This window comes from Leiobunum rupestre, chromosome 3 (assembly GCF_980474605.1).
Source record: "Leiobunum rupestre chromosome 3, qqLeiRupe1.1.hap1, whole genome shotgun sequence".
Classification (NCBI taxonomy): Eukaryota; Metazoa; Arthropoda; class Arachnida; order Opiliones; family Sclerosomatidae; genus Leiobunum; species Leiobunum rupestre.
The window spans coordinates 3,062,183-3,083,698 of NC_143386.1; the positions used below are offsets into that span (position 1 = coordinate 3,062,183).

Here is a 21,516-nt window from a genome sequence, read left to right on the forward strand (position 1 = left end):
AGCTCGTTTATTCTAGTACTCACTTTCGAGCGAGGCATCTTAAGCGAGTGTGCCCACCACCCACCACCCGACGCGAAGTTTGAGGTTCACTTGACCTTAAATTTCGGAAAATATACGTAAAATAAGGCGTAAAAACGGACGAGAATTTCGACAACTTAACTAGCCAACTCCCCCCTAACGAGAATACAGTAGAAGTTCCGAACAAATTTTGGGAAGCTTTCAGTGGCCGAGAGCGTAAAGGCGTCATTGTGCGGAGTTTTTGACTGTGAGTTCAAATCCCGGTTTCGCCAAAACTGCAAATTATTTTCGCAGCGCCATCTGCCGTGTCGTTGCTTTCCACACCAAACAAACAAACAAACAAACACACAACACTTAACGACAATCCGTCCATAGCTATAGTCCCACTTCGATATATATATATCTCGATGTGGAACTAAAAAAGCCTAAAATGCGTTGACATAAGGGAAAAATTCTCAACCCTTAAAGGTTAGTACTGTTTTGCATTTCAGCCTTTTTCTTTTTCGTCATCAGACCTACCTCATCCAACACGTACACAAATCTCGTAATATGTAGTATTTTCCGTTGTAAAAATTGCTTTCAAGTAAAAATTTTACATTAATCATATCTTTTTAAATAATAACTTGCGGTAAGACTTTTTGCATTACTGTACAAAAAAAGTACCTATTGTTAAGAAATCCCCGGATAATTACAGTTACTGAAACATATTGTTTTTTATTAGCCTTATCTAAATATTGATAACAAACGGGTAAATAAACAACTAGCGGTATAACCGTATATATAAACACTTGTATACTAATACTAAACACATAATGACTTAATTCAGACTATGAATTAAACCTGCTCCATGCGTCTCAATGATCTTCACAACATGGTGTCAGAAGTGATATAGCCTAGCCTTCAGATGTCCTCATCCAGGTACCGAGCACCAGAACATTTAACACCGGGAACGGTTACCCCGGCAGCTTCATGGGCTGAATACAAGAAGGTCTTCAAGATATTCGCATCTGCATCCAAGCTCTCTACGGAAACTCCGCCGACGCAAGTAGCCAGTTTCTTATATACTTAAGGGCCGACTGGCAAGAAAATTTACGAGAACTTGAACATACCACTAGAAGAAAACCAACAGCACCCTACTCTCGAACAAATATATGCTGCATTCGACAACTACTACGCGCGTTTCTACAATCCGGACTCACATCGATATGTGTTTTTCCATACGAAGCAAAGTCAACACCAGCCGTTTGATGACTTCCTAAATGATTTGCGCACTAAAGCCGGAAGCTGTGATTTCGGGGAAATCAATGACTCTTTACTCCGGTACCAGATCCTGGCAGTCATTTTCGACCCAGACCTGCGGAAACGACTCTTCTCCAGACCGGCTCTATCACTTAATGAAGCTATTTCAGTCTGTCAGACTGAGGAAACGTCTGCAGTGCACGCTAACCTACTGCGTGGAACTACGCCGTCCTCCTCTTCCTCTGCTGCCCTGGATTATCTGCGACACCGACCGTTCCGACAGGGAGGTCGCCCGGCTTCTGATCATCTACGTTCCAAACATCCATGGCCCTTTAGGGCTCCGACCCGGCCATTCTCGCGAAGATTCTCGTCATCACAGCGAAGTTCCACGGACTCTAGTCTGCCTCGCCACTTTCAGCCACAAATGACCTGCTCCAACTGCGGTCTACGTCACAACCATCCTAATTACTGCCCGGCGTCTGACTCCAAGTGCCATAACTGTTCACCGGTGGGCCATTGGGCAGTTTGCTGTCGCTCAACAACCCGTGTCTACGACTTAACTCAACCAGCAGCAGACCCGATGACCTCACAGCGATACTTTATGAGCGATAGTTCTTGTTTCGACGAATACCGCCACTACTCCGAGGTTCAAGCCCGCCGCTCAGACGTACCCAACTATGCGCATCACGAATCATATTTCCTGGATCATCCTTCTACCACTGATAGTCTTGACTTAACAATGAATATGATTAGAGCACTCTGCGATGCCACTCACGATCCTGCCACCCGACCATCCGATGATCAATGGTATGAGTCTGTACATGTTTATAATAGTCCGATTCTATTCAAATTAGATACTGGCTCACAAGTTAATATCATCCCAAACCATATCTATGAGACTCTATCAGTGAAGTTGCCTCTCGCTCAACCAATTCGTCGTATCATCGCGTATGCTGGACATAACGTTCCCATATTGGGTATGGCTGAACTATACTGCATCTCTTTCGCGACACAACGGCAGTTAACATTCTACATCACTCCGGAACTGACAACTCCGATCCTTGGCGCCACCGCTTCCGAAGCGCTGGGCTTAATCTTCCGCTCTACTCGACCACCAACCACTCACGGTCCAGGTGCTACAGGAATCTCGCGCTGCTTCCAGATCTGACGTAACACACGATGTTCCACAGTCAATAATAGACCAGTTTCCCGATGTCTTTGATGGAATAGGGAAATTGCCGATCAGATACCAAATTCAATTGAAACCTGCTGCAGTTCCGTTTGTCTCCGTACCTCACAGACTACCACACGCACTGCAACAACCGGTCTTGGACGAACTACAAAAATGGCATCATTACGCCTGTGGAGGGCCCCACGGAATGGGTTCACCCAATGGTAGTCGAGCGCAAGCCGGACGGGTCGGTCCGTATTTGCCTTGACCCACGAAAATTGAATCCAAACATCAAACGCCAGCCTGTCCATATGTCTACAGCACAGGAGATTTTCTCAGGACTCCCATGGTAATACTATATTTACAGTCCTTGACGCCAAAAACGCTTTTTGGCAGGTTGAATTAACGGAGGACAGTTCATATCTCTGCACCTTTTCGACTCCGTTTGGTACTTTTAGATATCTACGCCTTCCAAATGGAATATGTACGGCATCTGAAGTGTTCCAACAGCTAATGGAACAGTTATTTCCTTCCGAGAAGTTCCGATTTACTCGTATCTCTACTGATGATCTCTTACTTGCTGCCAAGAATATGAAAGAGCACAATGCTTTAGTTGTGCGTATTCTTGAGACTGCATGAAAATTTAACTTGACCTTTAGTAAAAAGAAGTTACAGCTCGCTACCCGACGCATAAAATACCTTGGCCACATAATAACACCGGAGCGCATCGAGATCGATCCGGAAAGAATCAACTCTATTTTGGACCTTCCCTCGCCGCAAGACAAACATGCTCTACAACGATTCTTGGGAATGGTCAACTATATTACAAGGTTCCTCCCATCATATTCGGAGCAAGTAATTCCCTTGAGCGTTACTTAAGAGGGACTCACTTTTTTCATGGACTCCGAGCATGCAAGTTGTATTTGATAAGGTAAAAACATTAATATTGTCTTCCCCAATACTTGCAGTCTTCAAACCCACCACTGCATGTAAGATTACTGTGGATGCCAGCTCAAACGGTATTGGTGCTGCTCTCTTGCAAGGCGATCGCCCTGTCGAGTTACTCGAGTATGCATCTACAACATTGACGTCGACCCAAAAGAACTACGCGCAGATCGAGAAGGAGCTCCTGGGCGTCCTTTTCGCTTGTGAGAAGTTCCACTATTACGTAGTGGGAACGCACTTTTCCGTCGAGACCGATCACAAACCTTTGGTAGTCATCATCAACAAGCCCGTGCATATGCTCTCCCCACGTCTACAGAGAATGGTACTGCGCCTCCTCCTTTACAGTTTTACTTTGACGTATGCCCCTGGCACCAACCTCCAGATAGCTGACACACTCTCTCGTGCTGCACTACAGCGGACTGATATCGATACCATGGAAATGGAGGGTCAACACGCCGCTCTACACGCCCCAGTGCCGGATTAAGAACTAGGCACACTAGGCAAGTGTTTCTCGATTTACGGAAAGCTCGAGCGGTGAGACAGCCCCGAACACGAATACCTTGTAACCTCACAATCAAAAACTTTTGCACCTCCTAAAATTTTCTAAAAGCGTCTCACCAGTTTCCCCACCTCGTAGCAGAAAATCGAACATTCCAAAAATCGTGCCGAGGGTCAAAAATGTAAGAGAAGTATTGATAATCCTAATATTGGCAATGCACGATTTCCCCCTTTAGCGGCAGATTGTCATCTCCCTCCCTCAAAAGCAATGCACTTCTCCATTGGTACGATTTCCCCGTTATATTCGCTGGATGTCGTGCCCCCCCCCCCTTCTTGAAATAGAAGCTAGTCTAGTTATGCACTAAAATATTTTCCTCGCTGCCATGGGGGATGAAATTTACGTAGCGTTTATTGTCACCCACCCCAGACGCTCAGCGAAAATGCATCCCCACGAATACGCGTTTGCTCTAGTTAGACCCATACGGTCCGAACTTTATAACTTCGGGAAGTCGCAGTCGGTTTTAAAGCGTTTTTATTTTCTGTGTTTGTTTCTTCTAGCTCCCAGTGTTAAAGGAATGAGTTCTGTTAATTTGTTTCGTAAATACTACTTCTTTTTCCGGCATTGTTTTGGTTTTAACTGTTCTAAATGGATAAAAGAAACTACCAAAGTGGTGCGGCTAAACGAAAATTGCAATTAAACAAGATACAGTCATCTTTAGAAGGTGTAAAACCGTTAACATCTTTGGGGTTTGAATTGACAACTGTTCTGCAGTCTCCAACAAGTTTGATAACTCAAACTATAGCAGCGGACAATAATGGTCCAGTGGCAGAGGCTACAGAAACGATTGAAGAACAAGGTCAGGAATTAAACAATAATTCAAGAAAAGAAACTGAAACAAAGGGCGAACAAGATGTTCAACGTACTAATTACGTAACAACAATCGAACAATCAGTCTGTAGTGATGTATTTGGTGACGACCCAGCTGATTGGAAAGTAAATGAAAATCTAATAACTTATTTGATACACATAAAAAGTATTCCCCAAAATTTAAATTTCGATTGCGCCGATTTCGTTAAATCCACATCGCAATCAATAAGCGGCAAACAACGATTTATTTCTATATCAATGTTTAAGAGAAATTTACAAAATGGAGAAGAGGTAGATCGGTTTTGGTTAATTTTCTCACCGAAAAACAAAAGGGTGTACTGCGTCGTTTGCAAATTGTTTTCTTCCAAATTGTATCAATTTCATAGTGGATTTAACGATTGGAAGAACGCGTCCGCTAGGATATCAAGTCACGAAAGTAGCACTGACCACTGCAAATCAATTAAAAAATGGTCAGATCGATCTCGAAAAGGATGTTTGGAAAATGCATTATCTATAAACTATGAACGGGAATTTAAATATTGGCAACACGTATTAAAACGAGTTATTGATGTTATTTTGTTCCTTGCTCAACGAGGATTCGCGCTTCGGGGAGATAATGAACTCTTTGGTTCAGTTGGAAATGGAAATTTTCTGGGAATTTTAGAATTGTTGTCAAAATACGATTATTTTTTAGCAAACCATATTCAAAAATATGGTAATTGTGGACGTGGCAAACAGTCATACTTGTCATCTACTATCTTCGAGGAATTAATTCAATTAATAGGAGATCACATTCTTCAGCTAATTTTAGAAGAAACAAAAAAAAACAAATATTTTGGAATTATTGTCGACTCAACTCCAGATTTACAACATGTTGATCAACTCACCTTTATTATACGTTACGTACATTCGGAAACTGTAGTGCCTGTAGAGAGGTTCCTGAAATTTATTCCGATAACCTCACACAAAGGGAAAGACTTATCAGATACTATTATAAGTTATTTAACTGACTGTGGTTTGGACATTATGAACTGTCGTTCCCAAAGCTATGACAACGCACCTAATATGTCTGGTAAATATAATGGAGTGCAAAAAAAATCAAAGAGCACAATCACTTGGCCGAATATGTGCCATGCAGCGCTCACTCTCTTAATCTCGTAGGCCAAACTGCTGCCAGTGTTTGCCCAGACGCTGTATCGTTTTTCGGCATTGTTCAAAAGGTTTATACTTTTCTATCGGGATCTACCTACAGATGGAACCTTCTAGTGGAAACATTAAAATCAAAAAAACTAAAATAATTCTAGTCAAATCACTCTCCGAAACAAGGTGGTCTGCTAGACATGATGCTACGAACGGACTAAAAATAAATTACGTTGGAGTAATCGATACCTTGAAAATATTACGAGACGATGCTGAACAACAAAGTGACACTCGAAATGAAGCTAAAACTATCATTTCTAAACTTTTAGAATTTGAAACGGTTTTTATGTGCATATTTTGGAATGATATTTTAGAACGTATGAATAATGTGAGCCAGTTATTGCAAACTGAAGGACTTCATCTAAAGGTCGTTGTGGACCATCTAAAATCTCTAGCAGAGTTCCTTCGTGTGGTTCGCAATGATTTTATCCGATTTGAGGAAGCGGCCAAACGTTTATTCATGACGACTAGGAAAGATTCAAATGAAGAGGTAAATCAACCACTATATCGCGCTGAGGGGAAACGCAAACACAAACGAAAAAGACGATGTGACGAAACATCAAATTCGGAACACAACTTTACCCCACAAGAAAAGTTTAAGACTCAAACATTTTTTGTTATCTGTGACAGAATTAGACAAACGTGCTATTGCCTACAACAGTGTGCACCAAACGTTTTCTTTTATACACTGAGAGAAATTTATATTGTATGAATTACAGAAAATATCTGGCAAACCATCATTCCAGAAATGTTCTGATTTCTTTACAGACATTTCCAAAATAAAGTTTTACAGTTACAAACTGTTTTTTTAACAGATAAAAACTAAATTTTTACTTACAGATTAATTATGTAAAAATTACAGTTATTTGTATTGTAAATTTCACAGAACAAATATGTTAAATAAAAATTTAACGTTTTTTTTTAAAAAGTCATTGTTCTGTATAAATTAAAGAATTGTTTGTTTTAAAAACTGAACAACTTGTGTTTCTATAAAACGTACTTCTGTAAATATGGCATACCGTTCTGTAGGACAAACTGAACACTAGAAAAATTCGTCGTCTATGTTATTTTAATTTTGGTAATTTTTGCGAAAGTTGCTAAACTCTAATTTTAAAAATAAGACATTCGGTTACCACAGAACCTGCTCGGCCAACGCTAATCTACTCACAGTCTAGAGTAGAGAAAAAACAACGCAATTTTATTTGTGATACCTCAAAATAATCACGTGCTTAAGGTTTGAGTTACAAAAGAGGTGAGAGTCGCTAGTCGCGTCATGACACGAGAAGCGACCCGCACAGTCATGCTGCCGTGAGCGACATTTTAAATCGTGCCCTTGTGCGACGACGATAAACGACCTGACGGATGACAAAGGCTCTGTATGCTTAGGTGGCAAATCTTTGGTGTGGGATTTCACCTAATCTGCTATAGGGTTTATTTATCAGTAGCATGAATGTTACTGTTGTTACATAAGTAAGCCTATAATCAAGAATTAACTTTTTAATTTATTTCAAAAAAATTGGTTTACAAAAATGAAAAGTAAAAATTAGTGGAGTTTGTAAAGAAATTCATCAAGAGAGGAGCCTGGTGGGAACGTGTTCAAGACGGCGGCCGCGTTGCCCCGCTGCACGGCAATGGCTATGCGTTGGCTGATGTATTCCACGGAACGCGGCTACCCGGTTACTTCGCGAATTTTCAGGCCAGTCGCGTGTTCCAGGGCCAAGCCAAGAGTTTCAACAGCTAAAGCACAGAACTGGAAGCGATGACCGAGGACCACATATATTTGGCCTTTTTTCTTCAATTCAGCCTGGATGGCGGCCCAGAGAGGGGCTGTTAAAGACGAAATCAAATACGAAGGAGCTATGGGGTTGGAGCATGTGAAATCCCATACTAATGATTTACCACCGGACCAAGGGACAAGGGTCATGCCATCTGGGCGTTTGCCGTCGTCCCTCGACAAACTGCGGGGGCTCGAGGACGGAGGGCACACCGGCGGACATGTCACGAGAGCGCGCCGTACGATGTCGTTGACGGCGGCGTGGCGGGACAGACGACCATTGCTTTTTTGCAACTTAACCATGGGTCCCGAACGAGTCGACATGGGCACCGCAGTTGCAGATGCGTGGAACGCAGATATGGGCACCCAAGCGAAGACCGATGGCGATTCTAAAAGAATCATCGTCGAGATGAGTACCCAGAGACGGAGAAGGAAGCGCGTTCAGCCAGGCGCTCGATTCCTTTGAAACGACAGATAGGAGCCGAGTTTTATCGCAGTCGCAAGAGGCGCGTTCCGTTAGGTGCGAGAGTGGCTATCATAAGCTTATGGTAATAACGCCAGAAATTTAGAAAATTTCGTTTCTATAAAATATTTCTATTACAACTACGTATATACATGTAACACTTACATTAGATAATTGTAGCGCAAATTACAAGACGAGATCTGTAATTTTTGCAGTTTTTGGTGAAAATTACAGTGCCACAAATAAACATATTTGGTCATTTTAACATCCAAAATCGTTGATCGTGGATTACAGAAATAGTTCTGTAATCTCTACAGTTCTTAGTACAAATAACAGTTCTGTAACTAAAATATACATAAGGATATTGTACAAAAATAAAATGACTGAACTGTTTTACTTGCTTACAGAAACGTACTGCAAAAATTTCGCACACATTAATACTGTACAAAAACTCTGTAGAAAGTACAGAAATTTATCTCAGTGTATTTGACTTTCTTAACGAAGACTTAGTTAGTAAGAGAAACTTATCCCACAGTTTTATTGAAAAATATCAAAATGACATCAGTGAAGATTTTGAGAACGAAATAATTCATTTTCACGAACAAGTTAAGGAAGATGCTCATAACCTCGGAGAACTAACTGAACTTGAAAGAGATTCGAAAATTTTAGATATCATGAAAGGAATACTAAGTTATAAATGTTGTCCCAATGTGTCCATAGCAATGAGAATTTATCTTTCAATGCCATGCTCTGTCTGCGAAGGTGAAAGATCATTTTCAAAACTGGCTCACATTAAAAATGAGAAAAGAACTACAATGAATCAAGAACGTCTTAATGCATTGAGCCTAATGTGTATTGAAAATGAATTTGTCAAAGATATAGATTTTTCTGTAATTATTGAGAGATTTGCAGCTGCAAAAATTAGAAAAGTAAATATCTGAAACATAAAAAAATTTCTTTCTATTATAGTTCATTCCTTTAAGTGGGTGCTAGGGCATTTAGTTTTGGTTTAAGTTACGTTGTCTTTCTCCCCGCGCGAGACGGAGCAAAGGCGTTCAACGTGCCCGACGATTGTCGCAACATACCTATTCTTCCTAATATAAATATATACATTCTTGTTACGTTGTCGCATTCCACGTCTGAAAATCACTGACGTTTGTAAGTGCTTCACTTTAGGCGGGGAAAATACAGAGAAATTAGATTTTTGTCTATTTAGATCGAGTTCAAAAAGAAAGAATTGGTGAAAAGCATTTTTCCAAATACAAAATGCGAGGCAAAATGGGTCAAATCTACAAAAGGTGTTAGTTTAGCTACGCTCTGTTACTGGTGCTAAGGGGGCCCCCGATAGTCTTGTGCCTAGAGGCCCCCCAGGGTCTTAATCCGGCACTGGCACGCCCTAACTATTATTTCCTCGGATAGACGCAGCTCGATGGAGCGAGCAACCCGAGATGATTCCACTCTCCAGACTTTTCGTGCATACATATATCAAGGTTGGCCGAGATCACAGAAGAGAGTATCCGCCTGACGTCATTCCATACTGGCCACATCAGGAGGAGTTCCATGGGGACTGTGGCTTGATATACCGGGGAAATCGCCTTGTCGTTCCAGCAATCATGAGAAGTGATGTCATTGCCCAATTCACTCTATCCACCAGGGAGTCAGCGCCTGTCTTCAGAAAGCTAAACTTCACGTGTATTGGCTGATATAACGAATTACGTCCGGGACTGTCAAATCTGCCGGAATCGTGACCGCGCCAACTCCGCGATACCTATGCAACCACATTCAGTACCGAAGCTTCCTTGGGAAACAGTTGGGACTGACATATTTCAGGTAGAAGACAAAAAACTAGTGATACTTGTAGACTATTTTTCTAAATTCATAGAAATGAAGGAGATGCGGAACACTACGGCCGAATCTGTCATCAAATTTCTCAACCCGCACTTGTCGAGGCATGGCGCTCGTCAGCGACTGGTGTCGGACAATGGACCTCCATTTGGCTCATACAAATTCAAGGAATTTCTTCAACACTGGGGAACACATCATGTGACCAGCAGTCCACATTACCCGAAATCGAACGGTATGACAGAAAGAGCAATACAGACAATAAAAAATCTTTTATTCAAGGCTAAGAAGGATGGTCGTGACCTTCACTATGTACACTCTGTAACCCTTCAGGTTCACTTTCCCCCGCATACTTACATATTTTATTTTTTTCTGTCTTATTTACTTTTGTTATTACATTTCCCCCCCGCACTCTGACTACCGATTCTCAAAGCCCCCGAGTCAGACCAATCTGGTCTTGAACATATTGTTTAGTATTAATTTAATCAATTTTAATGAATATTCTTGACCCCTCGTAACGTACCATTTACCAAACGTCGTATAATTTTAAGATCTAATACATAAAAATTACCCCCGCGAGTTAGAAATAATTAAAATTAACTTAAACTTAAGAACTTAAATAATTTACGACTGGTACATAGGAATCCCGTACATAGCTCATAGGAACTAGTCTAACCTACCCTTAAATATAAAAATTCAGTTAATCAATTAAACCGTTCTCTTAAAATAAATTAAAAACTAAATTCCTGCCTTCAGCAATACTAAAATTAGAGCCCTCACATTATAGAGCTAATTGGCGTATTTTCCTTCTGTCCCCGGCCCATGGTGCCTTAAATTCCGAGCCGGCCCGACCCAGGTTTTCCCAGAAAACTTTCCAAACCAAACTAATAAGGTCGAAATTGCGTTATTAATAATCGCTTGATGCATTTTAGGTGTTTCCTAGTTTCGACGAAAGTTTGTAAACGCGATAACTTCTCAACCGTTGGTTGTAGAGGGATAATTTTCCCACCTTCTAAAAATGAATCAACCATTGTGAATTCAAAAACGCGTGTGTCAGTGCCGTAGAAGCAATATTTAAAAAGTTGTCAAAAATGAGTTTTGATGGTATCCGCTTAAACTATTAATTTTTGGCAGACGAAACCGATAAATAACGAAAGATATTGGAAAATAAATAATACTTGCAATTGGTTTCATCGATCTATCTATTATAGTTTTCTAGCAGAAATAAAAAGAGGGCAAAAATTTCACCTGTCGAAGACTTTTTAAAGAGAGTGTACTGCTCGAGTATCGTACAACTCCAATTGGGAAGTTACCGTCTCCTGCCCAGATGCTCATGGGAAGGCAACTTCGAAACCATAACACCACCACGAGCTCGTCACTGCAACCCAACTATCCAATACGCCAGATTCAGAATGCTCTTTCAGCTAAGCAAGAAATCATGGTGGCGTCACAGCGCACCATGCGTCACCCGCGACCACTTACTTTTAACCCTGGGGACAATGTCTTTTATCAAGCTGGTCATCGCAACTGGGTGCCGGCGAAAATTCATTCATATGCTGACGAACCACATTCGTACAATATCCAGACCATTGACGGGAAGACGTATCGACGGACTCGAATTCACTTACGACCACGCTTAGAATCAAGAAATCGAATACCTATCGAGCCACAAGAGAATATCCTGCTACGACCACTGAACTCTCCAGGTACCAATAACCGACATGCGTCTTCTTCATATCGTGGATCGAGATGGGTCAGAAACAACGCCCTACAGCAAGAATCGGAGGCGAGACAAGTCGGACACCAGAACGCACCACTGCTGGACACTACTGATAACATTCGTTCTGACCACTCTTACAGTCAGAGACCACGGAACTCTCATGATTCCTCTTCGTCTAGCCCACCAAAACCCTTTAAACATAACTCCCAGAGAGATGTCTTACACCCTATTTCACAACCCAGGCTGCGAAACACTGAGGACACTGCTTTGGAACAACCAAGCCGTATACTATCGTCTCCTTTCCCGAACACCCGGTCGCCCTTCTCCACAAGTGTGTCACCTGGAGCAGAGCCTATAACCACACGATATGGACGAACAGTTTGAAAAACGAAACGATTTCAAGTTTAAATAATTGTAATACATGGTTTATCATACTAAATGGAAAAGTTGTAATACATGGGTTCTTTCCTTAGGAGAAAGATGTAACATATTGTTTTTATTAGCCTTATCTAAATATTGATAATGAACAGGTAAATAAACAACTAGCGGTATAAGTGCATATATAAACACTTGTATACTAATATTTAACACAGAATGACTTAATAAAGACTATGAGTTAAAACTGCTCCATGGGTCTCAATGAACTTCACAACAGTTACGAGAAACTTTAAGAACTTACTTTTAAGCCGCAATCGAGAAAGTTTCTCAAAGTGTGAAACGTTCAATACAACTTTTACAGCAGTCATTCCCGGGTAAATATGTAAATAATAACTTTGTTTAAAATTCTCCATATTATGGATTGTAAATATTTAAATAATAACTTACTTTCAATTTCTCAGTTATTTAAGTATTTACTATTGGCGTAAATTGCGATTATCCATGCAGTCTCTTTTCATCGACAACAGTTACTGCATGGACTAATTAACACAGGGACGGTTCGGCAGGGGAAAAAAGTATAAAGAACAAATCACGACGCGCTCTAGCGGCTTTCGTGAGCGTAACAGGAAATGGTTGTATACGACGGTGATTCAAGAAAGAGGGGGGGGGGCATTCTTCGTCCCTCAGTCTAGGTGCTTGAATTTTAGACCACGCCGGCGACCACTCGCGATATTCAGTATTAAACGTTTATTGAAAAACATTAAGTTCAAATGTCAAATTTTTCACAACATACGTACAGCCAAATCTTCGGAGAATCATCTACAAATAATTTTTTAATTTATTACGGTAATTATAATGATAAACAAGTGTAAGATATTTGACTTAACCAAGGCTTAACAAATTTCTTTGGGCAATTTTAGAAGATTTCTCGGAATCCGAGGCAGAAAACATTCCTTCTCCAATCAAGAAGAAAGACACTAATTCCGATGTTTTAAATCCCTTGACGAACAAACAAAATGTAGGGGATTCAGGAAACAGAATTTGCTATGGTAATCATCAAATGCAATGTCTTTGAAGGTATAAACATTGACTAATTAAGATGTTATTGTGGTTTTAATTTAGATAATTTGAACTCTATAACAGAAGAATTGAAAGCAAAAACACCAAAAAAGCAATTAAATTCTTTTAAAGTAATAACGAAAAAGTCAAGTCACTCCTTGTTTTTAAAAAATTATGATGCAACATTTGGTATCATATTTGCTGAAGCCAAATGCGAGTTAAAGAAATTAATGGAAATTGGTGGCATTGCAGAACACCTAAAAAGAATTAACTGGGCATCAGAAATTAAAGAAGAGCCCCTATTTCTATGAGCTTCGAGAACTGTTTAGTGTAATATTTCTTGAGCGCAACGAAGATAAGCTATATGGAATGTTCAAAAAGGCGTTCCATAGTGATTTGACATCTATGGTGGTGAGGTGTCAAAATTGTGATGAAAATGAAATAGGTGAAAAAGAGAAGATAGTGGCACTTGAAGTGCTTATGCAAGAAATATTCAACAAAGGAGTATGCGCAAAAGAGCCAATGGAAATAACGAGCACCATTAACCAAGAGGAAGATTGTACTCTGTTTTACGTAGCAGGATTTGTCGTGAATAAGATGATGAAGAAAACCAATAGCAGATAATGTATAAACGTTGGTGAAAAAATGATTGAGAAAAATATTGATGCTATACCCAATGAGAATAAGAAATGGGTTCAAAAGCAAAGTCGCGGAGGGCTCAAATACCCTTCAGTAGAAGTATTTGAACTTTTTAAAGCAATTAACTCGCACGTATTGAAACGTGCCCAGACAAACTTCTGAAATCTATAGCCTCTATCAGGGCTGACACAAAAATTGAAGCGCAGTGGACGAAGATATTTGCAGACGCAGATGTCAGTTTGGTTGAAGAAGATAAAATTTTTAAGCTTCTAATTTCAACCTTTATCAACACCAAAGGTAACGGCTTAACAAAAAAAGTTCGGAACGAGAAGAAGGAAGAGTCTAGAAAAAAAAGGCTCAAAACAAATTTTTAAACCAAACAGAAATTAAAGAAAAAATTGAACAAGAAATATGCGAGAAGCATAACATCCTTGTCTAGTCACCATATCATTAAAGTTCCTAATGCTATCATGAGATAACAAAAGCGTCCTGTGATAAAATGAATTGTGATAAGTTCCTATCTTTGATGTTACATGGCCTAACAATTAAACAAGATATTTACTCATAGTAATTTTCTTTTATTAGTTTGTTCTTGTAGCCACAGACTGATAATTTATAGGCTAAAAGAAATAAAATTTACGAAGAAAGACCCCTTGAATTATGGATTAAAAAATAAAAATATTTTTATCCTTAATTCATGGGCTTTTCTTTGTAAATTTTAATTATTTTAGCACATATATATATTTACTGTGAAAACAAAATTAGTAGGGATATTTTCAACTAATTAATTAGCTCATATTGGATCAAAGAACTTTTAAAATCATAGCATTCATTTTGTTGGTCATAATGTGCTGTAGTGTGGTCTTTCAGTGTTTCCGCCCTTGCTTCTCTTCAGTGAAATTCTCCCTTCCTGAAGATTTTTAAATACTTTAGCTGCCCTTGAGTACTGATATAGTCGCGGTGTTGAACCAGCTTTGCATGCTTGACGCTGTTTGCTGAAGTATTGCTCAAGAGGGTCCGGATTCAAATGGGTAGTCAGGACGAACTTGGCTTCTTTTTGTAGAAAAAAGGGAATAACTTCTAGAATGACATTTGCTATATAATAATACAATTATAAATTTATTTAATTTTTTATATAATTTAAACATTGATGTATTCAAAATTCCATACACCCCTCTAAAAAGGAGTTTTAAATACATAATTTACTCTAAGATTCAAATTACTTGTTTGTCTTTATCCGGCTAGTGTTTCTCGGGTGAGTATCATTTTATTTTTGGTTGCTCTCGATTCTGCCTGGGTATCAACATATTTTTCCCATTCATTTAAGTAGCCTAGGAATTAATCTTTCAGCCACTGAAAATTATGCGTCAATATGTAAACTATCAGGACATTTTGAAAATTTTAAAATATTTACCCTAAGTCTCGAATCATAAATTTTTCGGAAAAGATGAAGGTTAGGATTTTGTGAGAGAATCCCTTCTTGTAAATGTCCCACATTCATCACATCGAACCATTTGTTGAATAGCTCTAGAAAATGTACCGTCTCTGGAAACTCAACAGGAAAATCTTGTTTTAAACAGTTGGCAACACTTTGGCTGATAATTTGGGTTGCTAATTTAACTTTAATTTTATTTTCATCGCTGATGTGGTCCGCTGTTAGCTTATGCAGCTTTCTTAGTGAACTATTTATTTCCATATCTTTGTAATACACTTTTTTAATGGTATCCCACACAATATTTTCGCCGTTAAAGTTTAGAAGCCTATAGAGATATTTCAGTGAAAGAAAGGGGACGGAACTTTTGTCGACTGCTTATTGAAACCAAGGAGAATAACATAATAGATAGTATAGTCTCTGGTATTCATCCTTCTTGTTAAAAAAATGCTCTTTCTCGGTCGCCATTTTGTGAGGGTTTTTATTTAGCTTAGGCTATTCGTTAGCATACTCTTCAAACATCATGGCTAAGTCCTTAAATTATTTTGAAAATTTAACGGAAAAAAATGTTAAAGAGCGGTATAAAGAAAAGATTGGGGCAATTAATAACGTTAATCCGTACCTTTTAAAATCAAGACTTCCAAAAAGTTGATCCAACAGAATTGAAAACGTTTGAAGTACTACCACCAACGTCTTTCCCAGATATATATATATGTACCTTGTCGAGGGTATTTCACCTTTTACAAAAGAAAACTTCAAAAACTACAAGAGCATGTACTCATATAACATATTTGTGTGCGGCTTTGTTAGAGACGTGTTAGTGAAAACAATTGGACTTAAAATTCTCGTTTTAGCCACTGTAAGTACTAAGTAATTTACAATAATTAAATTTGGTTAAATAGTCTAATATTCAAATTCTCATAGGTAATGCATTCGCAGAGACTAAGGGAAACCCCCCTTAAACCATGGGTTATTGCAAATGATGATGGCTCAATTGTTTCTGCGCATTGCACATGCATGGCTGGCCTTGCGGAGTCATGCTCACATGATAGGTGCGTTTTTAGTATGCTGTTCGCTTTAGAGAAGTAAAAACTGTCACTGGTATTGCAGCATACTGGTCTGTGCCTGTGACAAAACAAGCTTCATATTCTGAAATTTCCAAAATGAACCTCAGTGCTGCGTCCGTAAAAAAAAACCAACTATATGGCATATTAGAAGATGCCGTTAATGTTCCTAAAAAGTCATGCGTGTTAAAGCAAAACTCTGTTCCTTTAATAAACAAAGAAGAGAACTCGAAATTAGAAGATGAACTGTTTAAGGTAGGGCTTAATTGCTCTTATTTTAGCATTCACCGAAAGTACCAAAAAAGCTACATTCCAAAGTGTGTTAGCGTTGGATTCCCAGTTGCTCTAACTGAACTTTATGATCAAACAAAGTGTGGGTTAAAGTTTAATCAACTACTTAATGAATGTGCAAAACTAAAATTTCAATTCACCGAAGATCAAGTAGAGCGGGTGGAGAGGGAAACAAAGATGCAGGTAGCAAGCAAGTCATGGCATCGCTTTCGGGCAGGTCGCATAACTGCATCCAACTTTAGGAAATCATACCACAGTGATCCCGCTATGCCGTCAGCTTCTTTGATAGCTTTAATTTGCTACCCAAACACGAAAACATTTGAAACTGAGGCTACAAAATGGGGAAAAATGCATGAAGAAACCATGCGAAGAATTTACAAAACGGAAATGGAAGCCGATCATCAAAACTTCAAGGTAGAGCTTGCGGGCCTCTGCTTAAATGTGGCATACCCTCACCTTGGGGCATCCCCTGATGCATTAGTACAGTGTGATTGTTGTGGCAAAGGAGTCGTCGAAATAAAATGCCCTTATACAATGAGAAATAGGTCATGTAAGACTTTCGATTCTAAACATTGCTTAGAAAATACAGATTCTAATAAAATACAGTTAAAAACCAATCATGAGTATTTTTACCAAATTCAAGCGCAGTTGTTTATAACGGGACGTTTCTACGCTGATTTTTGTGTATGGACAAATGTGGATTTTCATATTCAACGCATTTATCGAGATGAACAGTTTTGGAATACCATGGCACCAAAAGCTGAAGCTTTCTTTAAGTTAGCAATTTTGCCTGAGCTTTTGGCCAAATTTTTTACAAGAACCTCAAATGCACCTCCAATTAACCACGGTTCCAACGATGCAGTGAATTTTGACCCTGCTACCGTAAATGTATCAATACCAAACCCGGCTACCACAAATTTATCAAAACCAAACCCTGCTACCGCAAATATATCAAAACCAAACCCTGCTACCGCAAATGTATCAATACCAAACCCGGCTACCACAAATTTATCAAAACCAAACCCTGCTACCGCAAATATATCAAAACAAAACCCTACTACCATAAATATATCTAAACCAAACCCTAATACCGCAAATATATCAAAACCAAACCCTACTACCACAAATATATCTAAACAAAACCCTACTACTGCGAATATATCAAAACCAAACCCTACTACCACAAATATATCTAAACAAAACCCTACTACTGCGAATATATCAAAACCGAAGTTAAATAACGCTACCATAAAATCAAGCCTGACTAAAGCTACGATATCAAAACCCAATTTAACAGAGCCTACTATGTCCAAACCAATCCTAACTACGGCAGCCAAATCAAAACCCAAGTTAACTACAACTACAAAATCAAAACCAACTTCCACTTCAGCAGCTGCACTCAACTTAACCAAGACTTACATCTCAAAATGTACACCTTCAGGTAGCATTTCAAAACCCATCCAAACTTTACCTACCGTATCAGAACCTGACCGTCATGTGGCTTGTATCGAGAACCCAATTAACCTTGGCTACGGAATTGAAACCAACAACTTACAGTAGTATGGCCATTTTATCTCCAAGTAAACAACCCAATAGTTGTTCATCACCGAATAAAATGGGCAATTCAAAGAGGTCACTACAATATATTTTATCGCCTGTCAAACAGGTTTGCCATACAGACAATTTATATCACCGGAAATGGTGCTACTGCGAAGGAGATGAAGATGGGGAAATGATTTTTTGTGAAGGGGAAAATTGCAGAATTAATTGGTTTCACACAGAGTGTTTGAAAATTAAAAGAATCCCAAAAGGGAGATGGTTTTGCCCAGACTGTGCCAAAATTAACAGAGAAGTGAAAAAGAAAAAACTAAAAACTGCAACAAAAACTTAAACAACTTGGATTTTAATGACAATTTTTATTACTAAGAACTCACGAGACAAATAAAAAAAATTCTGGAATAGTAATTGACTCTCATAATTATTCTATACATTTAGTACTAAAAAAAATATTTATCAGCTAGGGGGGTATTTGATATTAGTTAAGTAACAAAAATTGAATAAAACAATCTAATCAAAAGGAACAACTGATGGGGTGAGATTTGTAAGGGCAGCGCAGAATACGGCAATTTTGTCAAGAGTAGCCATTTCTTCTTCTGGGGCTACGTGTAGTAAATCAATTGTAAGTTTGGTAAACAATATTGTGTATTTCTGGCGGAGATGACCTATTACCCTCTCAACATGAATTCTGACGTTGGCAAGTTTTCTAGTAGATTCGACATCTTGCGGGGATAACTGGCTCTTTCCTTTCGTAAAGGTTGGGTATTTTATAGTCGCATAATAGAAGCCTACAGAATCATCAATGTTAAATCCCCTATCAGCTAAAACAAGGTCCCCAGGTAACAACTTATTTAAAAGCCCATAATTTTCTGTTAGGTGCTTGTCACTAACTCTTCCTCCCCATCCTTTAGAAATGAAGCTTATCGATCCTTGCGGAGTTACACCAATGAGGAATTTTACTGTGTTACAACTTTTATAGTTGGAGTAAGTTTCAGCCCGACATTTAACGCTAGATGGTTTATGGGTAAAAACCTCAAAACAATCTATGATGGCAGCACATTGCTTTCCAAACTTTTCCCTAAAACACATGGGCATTGTAGCGCATAATTCATCTCTTTCAGGCCATTTTACAAATTTTTGAAGACGGTTGTACATAGCGTTTAAACAATTGTAAAAAATTATCCCAACTGTTGCTTCAGATACCCAAAAACGAAAACCTAAATCTTTGTTTGTTAGAGCTAGTCTTAGCTTCATGATCGTTAAAATGACTTGCTGAAAATTGGTCAACTTTGAATTTTGAAATAAGTATGGTGAAACTTCTTTAACTAAAACCAGTAAAACTGCCAATGTCTCAAGGCCAGTGAAGTACTTTACTTTTAAATTACCTCTATCTCCTCTATAATAAAATTCAGTGTATTTATGTTGGCCTAACTCGTCTTCTAGTGTGCCAAGCTCGGATACCAATTGCTTTATGTTTTCACTACAAGAGTAAAGCAAACTATTGGCTTCTTCTAATTTGACCAGAAGTTTCGAAACTTCTTCGGAAGATTCTCTATTTTTAATTTCTGCACATTCTAGCTCAAACCTTTCGCAAACTCTGATTATAGTCTGAGAAGAACCTTCCGCTAATAATGGCCCCGCTTGAGTAGAGCTGTGTATCATTTCTTTATTTATTTTATTAATAATTTCGGTTAAAGCCTTTTGGTCTAATTCAGTTTGTGTACTAATTTCCACATATTCTGGGCCTATTTGGGTGCTTTTATCTATAGAACTAGAAAATGTTTGCATGGAAACGCTGATTTTCAAATTTTCACCTTTGGGAAATGAACTGCTGTAGTTTTTTGGGGAGTCTAATGAACCTATGCCTTCATCGGAAATTAACACAGAGTCAAGTGTAGAGATAGCACCTTCCCAAATTAACGAATCTCCAACTTCATCAGAGATAGAAGAAATACCAACTTCTTGGGAAATTTGAAAATCTGTAGCTTCTTATGAGAATGTAGATGTATATTTTGAAATGGTGCTATGATCTAAGAAAAATCAAATAATTGAATCTACGAGACTAGGGAGTTTATAAGCAAAGGCGTCCTTACTAAGTGAGTCCTCCATTTGAAGCACACGCGCTAAGGGTGTTGATACGGCATTTGGATTAAATAACGGTAGCTTTTGTTTGGAAGAAACTGGTGTTACGCATTGAAAACGATTAATTCTTCTATTGTGCCTCTGAAGTTTTGCATTCCTATCCGCAACATCGTTGTATGATTGATTGAGTTTATAACCCAAATTCAAGTTTGGTACCCAATCTGGATGGGTTTTATCATATAGCTTTGAGGGTTTACCTACAATCAATATATATATGTATTTCTAGGATCAAAAATTATAATTTTTGAAGAATATAGTTAACATACCTGAGTAAAAATGAACATATTTCACTTGGTCCAAATCTTTAAAAGAGTTAAGCCTTAGCTTTCTCAACCACACGCTTTGTCTATTAGCAGACAATTCTTCCGTTTGTACACCATGGTTTTTTATAATGGCTGGTATTTTAAAAAACCCTACATATTCTTCTTTTCCTGATATTTGTTTTCCCCCTTGACAACTAGCCACATAACAACGACGATGAGTTTTACCCATTTCCTATGATCTAAGATACAAAAATTCCTCACAAAATGGCGAACTAACAAATGAGAAAAATAAACTGGAATTCGAAGGCTGGCAGTAGCGTAGATTTTTGACCCCCCACCAAGTGTGACGTTTCAAAAATCCGCGTTGAAATATCTCTATATTTGCATCCTTCAGCGCTGTGAAAAAGGCAGTTTCTCACAGTCTTTAGTAGATGAGGTACATCAAATATGAAAAAAATGTCTCTCTCTTCTGTGGTAAATGGATTGCTACACTTATAATAATTTTCTTCTCCTCCATTCATTGCAAACATTTGCGGTTTGTTGTTACTCCGTTCGCCTACTACGCATAATATCTTAGCTCCACATAACTCTAGTTTGGAAATCGCCTCAAAAATGAGTGAATCTAGGCTTTCAGCGGTCAAGGATCTGGTTGCAAAGTGTGCAAATGGATATTGGTAACTTGACGTAATGCCTCGGATCATGAATTGCAAGACGTGTGATGCCAGAGGCTTCTCTTTATTAGTATCAGATTGCAAGGCCATTAACTTGTTTTGTACATCATTAAGGTTTGTGAAGCCCACCATTTCACCACTTTCTACTCGGTAAACAATATCATAAAAAAATTTCATCTCGTCCACCACCAAAGTGAAATATTCATGATGTGGCTCAGTTGTAAGTTGCTTCAAATCTTGCTGAATTTTTTTGAAAACGCTAACGTGAAAGCCGGGTTTTCC

At 38.8% G+C, this 21,516-nt stretch overlaps 2 protein-coding genes across 2 annotated transcripts; one reads left to right on the forward strand and one right to left on the reverse strand.

The window, feature by feature from the left end:
• Positions 1–922: 922 nt before the first annotated feature.
• Positions 923–3,857, forward strand: LOC149949107 (uncharacterized). The gene is made up of 7 exons (XM_090169348.1): positions 923–1,063; positions 1,244–2,390; positions 2,488–2,652; positions 2,731–2,777; positions 2,825–3,047; positions 3,095–3,283; positions 3,397–3,857. The coding sequence occupies exons 1-7, from the start codon at positions 923–925 to the stop codon at positions 3,855–3,857; spliced, it is 2,373 nt and encodes a 790-aa protein (XP_090025474.1).
• Positions 3,858–18,668: 14,811 nt separating this feature from the next.
• LOC149949108 (uncharacterized) lies at positions 18,669–19,820 on the reverse strand. The gene has a single exon (XM_090169349.1). The coding sequence runs from the start codon at positions 19,818–19,820 to the stop codon at positions 18,669–18,671; it is 1,152 nt and encodes a 383-aa protein (XP_090025475.1).
• Positions 19,821–21,516: the final 1,696 nt, after the last annotated feature.